The following is a 10,745-nucleotide window of genomic DNA, read 5'->3' on the forward strand; positions in this document are numbered from 1 at the left end:
GAACGTGTGCAAATTAAGCGTCTAAGAAATCCAATATTTGTGGAATAGGGGAAGATGTCCGTAAAATATTGACGTTCAGTCTCGATATCGTTCCGATAAGTGGGCTATCGATAAACGAGTTTCTGTCGTATTTGATTATCCTGCCAATAAGGTTGAGTCCGTGAGATTCCATCGCGGCCCGTAATATCGCCCGTGATCTCGAGAGGAAAGAGATGAAAAGTAATGAATTAATATTTATATTAAATGAAGTGTCTCAAACATATAACACAATGTTTCGCATTAAGAAATTACCCATTCTCCGCGGTTCACGCCTAATTGTTGTAATTTTTCCCGTATGAATATACACTATCTTGAATTTCGAATAAAACGAGTAATTTAATAAATATAAAATGGCTACGTTCAGCAGAAAACGCTGCTTTGCAACTGTTGTAAAACTTTTGAATCTGATTGGCGTGTGCTCTTAATTAAGGCAGAATCTAAGAGCATATACCGCAATCAAATTAACGAATTTTACAACAGCTGCGAAGCACTTTTTCCGTTGAACGCAGCCATTTTTTCGGTGTCGTGAGTTTTCGATGTTGCCCATCAACGGATTTTCGTCTCATTGACCGCGAAATTAATGTCTTTCCTTAGATGTTACGTGCTAACGTCTGACTTATCAGTTTCGTGAGTGAGCGACAAGTCGATTCGTGCTCATCGCCGACTTGTTCGAGGGCTTTTCCGCCTTTCTATAACCGCGACGTGGTCTCGGGTATCTGAATGCAAATTTGATATATCGCTGATGTCGTGCGCGCGGACGACGCGCGTCGATTTCAGACGAAGATTAATGACCGCACGTTAATGGCGGCACGGCGGCAGGGGGTCGCGCAAAATAATTCCGCTAAATTTAACGATCACAATAGGGGCCCGAGGAAAAAACGCATGCGACGTGCGCCGGTAATTGGCTATTCTACTCACGATGCACCCGGGTGCTCTACCTATCCCTACAGGGGGTTGTATCCCTCGTACGTGAACCGTCCACGATCCAATCGGACGATGGGGCTATTTACTTGTCCCGGCCACGAAGAGCAGTAAGAAGTAACCACACATGAGTTGTTATCTCAGAATTATAATTAACAAAATGAGTCTAATAAATTAAAGATGTCTGTTAATATTATAACACATACATATATGTATATACAGGGTGTACCTCTATAAGTGGCTCTTTTTTTATCTCGTGAACTAAAGGAGATAGACCTAATAAATGTAATATCAAATTCAATGATTTTAATTGAACTCTATCGTGAACATCGTGGTTGTTCATAAAAATTATCTATGTTAGAAAGCAGAGTAGTATTCATAATTTTTTACGATAATACGAATAGTTCGATATAATAAAAGTTGTAGTGTTGTTTTTAAGAAATACAAAAATGTACTTTTTAAATCTCCCGGAGTGGAATCTTACTCTTTTCGAGTTAAAATGCTGCCAGTCGTGAAATAGAGTGAAATTTAACAGCACTTGAGAACTCTTTGAAAGAGTTGTTGTTATCCACTTTTGTTTCAACTAGAAATGGCAAAACGCGCGCTTCGCGCGCGCAGGTGGTAGTCGGGCATTGTATATTTTTTATAATTTGTATCCATGCAAAAAAGTAATTGTATGCGCAACGTCAATTTAAAATAAAAAGTAATCTATCACTCACTGATACGATTCGCAACAGCAGAGTTGTACACGTCAACTATATGTATATGTTAAACTGTAAAAATACAAAAATATGTATATGATTATTACAGACGAATTATGTAAAATCGAAATGATTGTTTAAAGAAAATATTAAACATACTTCATATTTAATATTTTTTTAAACAGGTATTTATTAAAATAATTATATAGAATACTGAAAGTCTTCCTTTTAAATATAAACGCACAAAATTTTATACGTATAGTTTTGTCTCTATCACTTATTCGAATTCGCGTGCGAATCATTTCAATGAATAAAATAAAAACACAGAACAGATGCTTTACTTCGCACAAGTAGCAAATAACAAAAATGTAAGACACTCACCTCACCGATTTCTCCGCTGTTGCCCGATGCCTCCTTGGCCTCCTCCTCTCAGATTTCCTTGTCGCACTCACACAACACTCGCGAAAAGCATCGATCACGCGAAATTTCGGGCACTCCCGTACGCGATGTGAAATACCGCGAAACGCACGAAATATTATTAACACATACCGCATGACTTTCTGTCATACAAATCTCAACTAACAACTTGCATTTTTGATTCGGAACAATAAAATAATGGATAAATCACTTTTGATTTGGCGATATAAAACGCAACGCGAGCATCGGAAGCATAATTTGCGGCAAAGAAGTAGTTACTAGTCCGCAACGAAACGATATTTTACAATCTTTGTCATTCAATCTAATCCCCGAAATAATCTAGGTGAACGAAACTTCCAGCGATAAATAATTGTTATTATTTTTTTTTTATTATTATTATTTGCAACATTATTATTATTATTTGTTATTATTAATTGCAACAGTTAATCGAGATACTTTTAGATTACATTTACATAATGTAATGACGTGCAATAAGCTACTTTCTTTACTTCCCGCCCGTTCGAGTTGCGAAGAACGACAGAGCGAATTACAGCGCGAACGCCGTAGTCGCACAAGTTTCTCTCTTTTCCCGAAAATGGAACAGATTACACGAAACCGATAGATAATTAAAAGCGCGGTGCGTATACGAGATGTAACCGCGACAAAGTACCACGGTATATATTTACATTTTAGATGAGTTAGTCTCGTAAAATATCCATGTACACGTTAATAAAGAGCCGTCGCCTCAACACGCACTTCTTTTCTCATTACAAGTTGTAGAAACTTAATAATTAATCGAGGAACATTACTTGTTACTGATGAATATGTACAAATCAATAGCGTTTTATCCATATATTCGCGATCGAGTCTTGGAAACCGATAACGCAAAAATAATATCACGCACGGAGCGACTCTCGCCACTGCCTGCCGGCACGACGTTCGGCGAGCGAGTGATAGTGCGATCTTCAGGTAAACAATGGCCCCCGCGTAACGTCGTACGATACCGCGCCGAGAAAAAAACAACGAACGGTAAGAGTTTGTTGTCCCGCCTAGGAAATTGAAAATTATTGACTTAATATTTTACATTACTTTGTTTCGTTACTACGTTACTAACAATAAGTACTACTCGACTGTTACTACGTTTTGCGTATTATTCTGCGAACTTATTGGCATTCATCGAATTAACGATTACTTAATTCTGTTTAATCGAGAAAATGTTTCGAAACAAAAATCGTTGTTACTTAAATTCTAATTACTAAGATTAGAGATTTTACCTCAATAGTTGATGTATACAAATGTATTATTCCTAAATTGCAAATCTTCATTTACTATGAATCTAAAAGAGAAGTGAAGCACACCGCGCCTTTTAAAGATGTCTTTTAGACATGCGTGCTGTATGGGATCCTTTTAATTTCTATATTACGTCTGTACAAGTATATATGTAAATATATACGTAAATATATATGCAAATATATATGTAAAATGATGTAATATGTATTTTGACAAAGTGTCAACGTCAGATTACGTCTTCTTCACATGAAAAAAAATCTTAATGTGTGAAGAAGATCATGAATAAATATAAATTAAAACCAAATAGCGCGCACAATGCTGATAAAGTATTTCATTTATATTATTAATAAAGCAAATAAATTAATAATTTTTGCCCATAATAAATGAAGATTTGCAATTTAGTAATATACATTTGTATACACCAACTATTGAAATAAAATCTCCAATCTTAGTAATTAGAATTTAAGTAACAACGATTTTTGTTTCGAAACATTTTCTCGATTAAACAGAATTAATCGTTAATTTAATCAATACCAATAAGTCCGCGGAATAATACGCAAAACGTAGCAACAGTCACGGAACAAAGTAATGTACAATAAAATATTAAGTACGGAATTTTCCATTGCGTAGGCAGGCTAACGAATTCTCAACGTTTTTTTGTTGTTTTTCACTCGGTGCGGTATCGTACGACGATTAAGCGGGCCAACGAATTCTCAACGTTTTTTTGTTGTTTTTCATTCGGCGCGGTGACGTACGATGTTTTTGCGTGCCAGCGTGTATCTCAAGGTCCCCGCTGTATCACTCGCCCGCCGAACGTCGAGCCGGCAGGCAGTGGCGAGAGTCGCTCCGTGCGTGATATTACTTTTGTGTTGTCGGTTTCCAAGACTCGATCGCGACGAATGTATGGATAAAACGCTATTGATTTGTACACCTTTATCAGTAACAAGTAATGTTCCTCGATTAATTATTAAGTTTCTACAACTTGTAATGAGAAAAGAAGTGCGTGTTGAGGCGACGGCTCTTTATTAACGTGTACATGGATATTTTACGAGACTAACTCATCTAAAATGTAAATATATACCGTGGTACTTTGTCGCGGTTACATCTCGTATACGCACCGCGCTTTTAATTATCTATCGGTTTCGTGTAATCTGTTCCATTTTCGGGAAAAGAGAGAAACTTGTGCGACTTCGGCGTTCGCGCTGTAATTCGCTCTGTCGTTCTTCGCAACTCGAACGGGCGGGAAGTAAAGAAAGTGGCTTATTGCACGTCGTCACATTATATAAATGTAATCTAAAATTATCTCGATTAACTGTTGCAATTAATAACAATTATTTATCGCTGGAAGTTTCGTTCACCTAGACTATTTCGGGGATTAGATTGAATGACAAAGATTGTAAAATATCGTTTCGTTGCGGACTAGTAACTACTTCTTTGTCGCAGATTATGCTTGCGATGCTCGCGTTGCGTTTTATATCGTCAAATCAAAAGTGATTTATCCATTATTCTATTCTTCCGAATCGAAAATGCTAGTTGTTTGATATTTCGTGCGTTTCGCGGTATTTCACAACGCGTACGGGAGTGCCCGAAATTTCGCGCGATCGATGATTTTCGCGAGTGAGTTTGCGTGAGTGCAACAAGGAAATCTGAGAGGAGGAGGCGGATGCCAAGGAGGCATCGGGCAACAGCGGAGAAATCGGTGAGGTGAGTGTCTTACATTTTTGTTATTTGCTACTTGTGCGAAGTAAAGCATCTGTTCTGTGTTTTTATTTTATTTATTCAAATTATTCGAACGCGGATTCGAATAAGTGTTAGAGAAACCATACGTATAAAATTTTGTGAGTTTATATTTAAAAGAAAAACTTTTTCAGTATTCTATATAATTATTTTGATAAATACTTATTTTAAAGAATATAAAAAAATATAAAGTATATTTAATAAAATAATTTCGATTTTACATAATTAGTCTATAATAATCATATATATCTTTGTATTTTTACAGTTTAACATACATACATAGTTAACGATGTACAACTCTGCTGTTGCGAATCGTATCAGTGAGTAGTAAATTACTTTTTATTTTAAAGTGACGTTGCGCATACAATTACTTCTGTGCATGTATGCAAAGTTTTAAAAATATACAATGCCCAACCACAAATTGCGCGCGCGAAGCGCGCGTCTTGTTATTTCTAGTCTTATAAATTATACGAATGTTAGTAAGTCAAAGTTTTATGGACAACTACTAAGTGCCTCTTCAGTTTCGGTTCTGCACGAAACGAAATTCGCGTAGAGTTTTATATCATTTATGGTACAATTGCTCTAATTTCGGTCCTGCAGTGTGACTGACTTCCTACTTTTGCACACTGAATATTGCGATCACTTGATCAGATGATAACGTCGCGAGAAACAATTTCTTGCGATATTTTTACAATCTCTTGTTTTATTGGCCCAGGAACACTTTAAAACTAACACAGTTAGTGATTCGAACATTAAAGCGACTGTTATTATGCGGTTATCAGTGCACCTTTATCAGCGTATCTCGCATTATCGTACTCTCGTTAGACGACCCGATTCATTACGGCGTGAAAAGGTGTATGACTCTATTTAAGTGGCTATCTTATCGGACCGGTGGCGGTGGCGGAACAACGACGGTCGTTACAGTTTGTAAAAGGAAAGTGGGCTTTCCGTGTGCTCGAGAGAGCCCGAAATTTCCCGGAGGCTTTTATCTGGCGCAACCTCCTTGGGGAATTTATCGCAACAAATATTGATATCGCGCACGTGCTTACCGATGAATACACGAGCGCGGCGCAGATGCCCAAATGATTCATCGTTTATTTTTATTCGGTCCCGTTGGATAAAAATAAACGGCCGCGCGGTAACGTTAATAAATTCCACGCCGACACCGTAGTAAATCTTGAACTCTCGGAAGAATTCGCGCCGGGGAAATTTTTCGCGCGTTCGATCGATCGCTGTGAAATCCATAATACACTTCGGCTCTCGTGCCTCGGGCGATCTTCCGTGATCGAACAACGGGGCATACTATTAGTATATACGTTCGGTAACTAGTCTCGTGATTTTCCGCCGGTCCCCGAGTCTCTTCCCCGTGCTATTATCTCAATAGAAAATTGTCGGTCTTGCCGCGACGGGTAATGGCATCGACGTAGAGAAGGACGTCTACATCAGAGGGTTCTTAACCCTAAGCTAGTCTAACCTAATCTGACCCCTTCTAGGCTAATAATCTTCCTCTTATAACAAATAAAGGTCCCTTAACAAATAAAGAAGATTGCGATCCTATATTCTCAAGTAGAAGAGATCCAAACTGAGATAAAAGGCGGTTAGGCGGTTAGGTTTAGAAAGCTTCTGTATAATTTTTGCTTCCTCATAGAGGAAGCTTCGTTTTTGTGAGAAAATGTTGTCTCGAGTTTTCTTTGCCAATATGTTTAGAAGATTCCCAAACGTGTAGAAATCACATCTGTAAAAAATATCTGTATGTATAATTTGTCCGGTCTCTAACTTTTTGTAAAAAAGGAGATATCGTGCTCTTTTATTCGGGGAAAAGTGTCTCTGTGGGTGGGAATTGGTGAAAGACTTCAGTTTATACCTTCAAAGATATTTTGGAAAAGACTTGAACCAAATTACCCGTGGCTTCCTCATAGAGTAAACTTAGTGTCCGAATTAAAATTCTGCGTAAACAATTTCCATTTTGCAACTTTAAACTACCCTCCCCTCGTTCTTCGATGAAACTCAACTTGGTATAAACAAGTTCTCAATTTGATTAATGAGCAATTCCATTTTTTAATCTAAAACTGAACCTTTCCTCCTCTTTGATCAGGCCCAATTTTTACATATATAACGAAAATAAGTATAAAAATTTACATGTTTGTTAATTTAATGGACAGTTTTGACCATTTATGTAATCACAGAGGAATCAAATTGTTTAGAATTTAATCGTTGTGCGTCGATATTTTCACTGATTTTACTAATTCACTGATAAAAAAAACACAAAGTTCTGGAGATTAAAAACTGACGATAAAATAGTTACATTTTGAACAACTTAATTCTACATACGTGCTAGGATTTCCAAAGTATTTGAAAACATTTTGATGACAACTGATATCATCAGTGGCGATTATTAACGATGACTGATAGCACTCGAAGCATCGAAAAATGATTGGCTCCTGAAAGAGCGCAAACATCTTATCGGGCACGAAAGACCGGCGGTTCTCGAGAGCGGTACGCCAAGTCCTCTCCTCGAGGATCTCGAACAGGAGCGGGAAGCGGAGTAGTGGAGGGCCCGAGCGGACACCGAGCCACGGAGGAGGGAGAGAGTAGAAGGTGGCGGAGACTGTTGCGGGTGGGAGCGAGTGCCACTGACGTTGCAAGTACGAGCTGGCTCGTTAAACAGTTGTTCGCCGCTTCGATACGTCGTCGTGTGTCTCTTGTCGGCGTTTCACAACGAGAAGGATCTCGATCGGGTGTTCCGAGTTTCGATGAAAAGTGCGAGAGAAAGTGCTAATTATATACTGGAAATGCAGTGTGTATACGCGTATCTCGAATCGGTAATTGAAGTACGACATCGTTGAATTTTCGAGGGAAACGTCCTCAAAATTGCAATCGCGATGTAAAAGTTCCGACATACCTGAAATGTTTGAGAGTCGCGGTATCCGAGCTCTCCGAGTGACGCTATACCGAGATCCGGACGCGAATTACGCGTGAGCCACGTGACTCGTGGGGAACGATAACGAATGATCTGCGAATTATATTGTTATCGTTGTCGTCGGGTGTAACAGTGACAATCGGATGAAAACTAATGTCACCAAATGTCAAACAACCCACGTGAACTCGTTACGCGACGGAAACGACGGGGATGTCGGTGATTCGTTTCAATTTCGAGATCATTTCGAGCTCCTCTCTATCTTAATATTGTATTATATATCCGCGACATCGCCAGGATATCGTTCGTGGAACATTGTTCGTATTAAAAATAAATTAATAATCGAGCCTTTTAGTCGACATTAACCGGCCAGTGTTTTAATACAGAAAATTTATTGCGAAAAATATTACCTCGGCCAGGGTTTGAATCTGCACTTCCCTACTCTCTAGGCGGGCGTCTCACCAGTTCGACTACTGAGGCGTGTAAAAATAAAATAGTTGAAAAATAATTTCGGTAAACGGGAGATATTTGTTTGGTAAAGGCGAAAGAGAGATGATTCCTTCGTAAAAAGAAAAATGAGAAAGTTAACTTCGAACGAATTTTGAAAGATTATTGTGAATGCGCATTGTTGATGGAAGACTCTCATCGAGGTCTTCTAGTCGCGAGAGACGATCTCTGTCGAGATTTTCCTGCTCACAATCCGCTTTTTCGCGAGATGATCTCGGGACGAGAAAAACTGAGGCCAAGTGAGTTTTCGTCTTTCGTGTCGCGATGATCATTCGCCTCGAAGGGACGATCATAGGGAGAATTACGGAATCGCGAACGACAACAGGGTCGACTGTTGGCCACATTATCTCGGGGGTACAATAGAGATTAAAAGAGTAGTGAAGAAACAGAAACTTTGGATAAAAAATCGATGAAAAAATATACGTTTCCTTAAAATAATAAGTTTTTATTTCATTGCTTAGAATGTTCAATTTTAAAAACCGAGAACAAAAATTTAATTTTAATGCTTATTCATTCAGTTTTTAAACACGGCTTTGAAAAATCAGCAGCAAATTTACTAAAATTAAGCATCACATTCCATGTTCTGTTATTCTCACTTTTAATCCACAAAATAATAAAAATAACAGCAGCCTAACTGTGCTTGAGAGACTTTTCTCAATCTTTATGAAACTTTAAAACTTAAGCAACAGCAAAAAACTATTCAATTTATCTTTCAAAATTGCTAAAAACAGTTTACCGTTTTGTTTGACTTAACTTCTTACTCCGGTTTAAAAAATTTGGCTTTCTACATTTTGACGGGTATAGTTAATTCGACATTCGATAGATATAAAAATCTAAAAAATAAAAGGTAAAATCGTCCTCTTACATCGCGCTCTTACGATCCGCAACTCACAATCAGTCGTGCACCGATCCTCGTCGTTTCCATCTCTTCCCCGAGAATCCGATTTCTCGAATGTTATCGTAATATATTCATCACTGGTTAACGAGCTGCGTTTACCATAATGATTTAATTATATTTAACATTCTAATGTGCCCATATTCACGCCGCACGTACAACATTAGGCGTAATCGCCTCCCGGAAGAGGCAGATGGTAGAAACAATATCCTCATCACAAATTTCTATACACGGTTCGTTTGTCTTGCCGTACCGAAACATTGCAAGTTTTCGCGAGAGAAGGGCTACGAGTTTTCGTAATATTTATTTGGGGATTTTACAGATATCTATAGATTTTCGAAAGTGTATTCCCAAACGGAGTCACGCCAAAGGATTAAACGGCGCGAATACGGATCTATGCATTTTTAATACGTCATTGTAGTTACATTCTACATTGACTAGGTACCTGGTGAAAATTCAGGCTTCGACGTCGATCGGATAGCCGAATAAGCGCGCGTTTCTCGTGCAAGGTGACTCGCGCAAAGCACGCGCGACTTGGTTTCGAGGCATCGGGAACGTAGTACCGTTCGATAACTCGCGTTAGACTCGCCCCGGATATCAGTAGTCGACGACGTGCGATTATTTTGGCGTCGGCGACGATTCCGATCTCTGACAGGGGGTCCCGTACATGTGACGGAACGCCGACCGATTCGGCATACAACATGCTGAAGATACGCATGCTGGATTACATCGGTGATACCGGGTGAGTTCTGCACCTACATACCAACCTACATACATGCATTTAGAACAGTGATGGTCGAGTTAAGATGAACTGAGAACTAGAATAAGATAGAGAACCTTAACTGACGGCCAGAGCCAATATATTGCATTTAACCATTTGAATACAGTTTTCTTCACTTGCGAATTCCTGGAAATTTGATGTAGGGGAGACTGGGGTTGGTTGTGACATTTTTAGGAAAATGTTATCCTGTATTTTACTAGTTCAGTTGTTTCATACAAATATAGTCGTATTGGATTGAGCGATCTTTTAGCTTTAAAATGCAATAAAAATTTTGAGAATCGGCCTGCTACAACTATTAAAAATTAATGAATTTGTAAAATTTGGTCAGTGTAACTTTTTACCCCTGCCCTGGGGTTGGTTGTTACACTATACGGGGCAAAAAGTGACAACAGTACATTTTCATTATTTTAATCATTTATTGCTCTCGTAAACATTTGTTTATATTATTAACGTGTACAATAAACTAGTTTCTTCATTTCAACATAAAAAGTATTATATACAGGGTGGTCTAAAAGTCCCGGAACGGTTGAATGAAAAGAT

At 38.4% G+C, this 10,745-nt stretch overlaps 1 protein-coding gene across 5 annotated transcripts in view; it reads left to right on the plus strand.

The window, feature by feature from the left end:
* The window catches only part of LOC105565248 (rap1 GTPase-activating protein 1-like), a 150,714-nt gene that overhangs the window by 16,384 nt on the left and 123,585 nt on the right, over positions 1 to 10,745 (plus strand). The window contains exons 1-2 of one of the 5 annotated variants that reach the window (XM_012018284.1): positions 7,775 to 7,936; positions 9,747 to 10,166. The exons of 2 other annotated variants lie outside the window; for them this stretch is intronic. In XM_012018284.1, the coding sequence (XP_011873674.1) occupies positions 10,126 to 10,166 (41 nt within the window). In that variant the 5' untranslated portion in view covers positions 7,775 to 7,936; positions 9,747 to 10,125. Of the gene's footprint in view, positions 1 to 7,774; positions 7,937 to 9,746; positions 10,167 to 10,745 lie in introns of those variants that run through there. 2 more of the 5 variants (XM_012018283.1, XM_012018285.1) reach the window with 2 other exon arrangements.

The sequence above is a fragment of the Vollenhovia emeryi genome, unplaced genomic scaffold, assembly GCF_000949405.1.
Source record: "Vollenhovia emeryi isolate VEMERY1.0 unplaced genomic scaffold, V.emery_V1.0 DF939154.1, whole genome shotgun sequence".
NCBI classification, from domain to species: Eukaryota; Metazoa; Arthropoda; class Insecta; order Hymenoptera; family Formicidae; genus Vollenhovia; species Vollenhovia emeryi.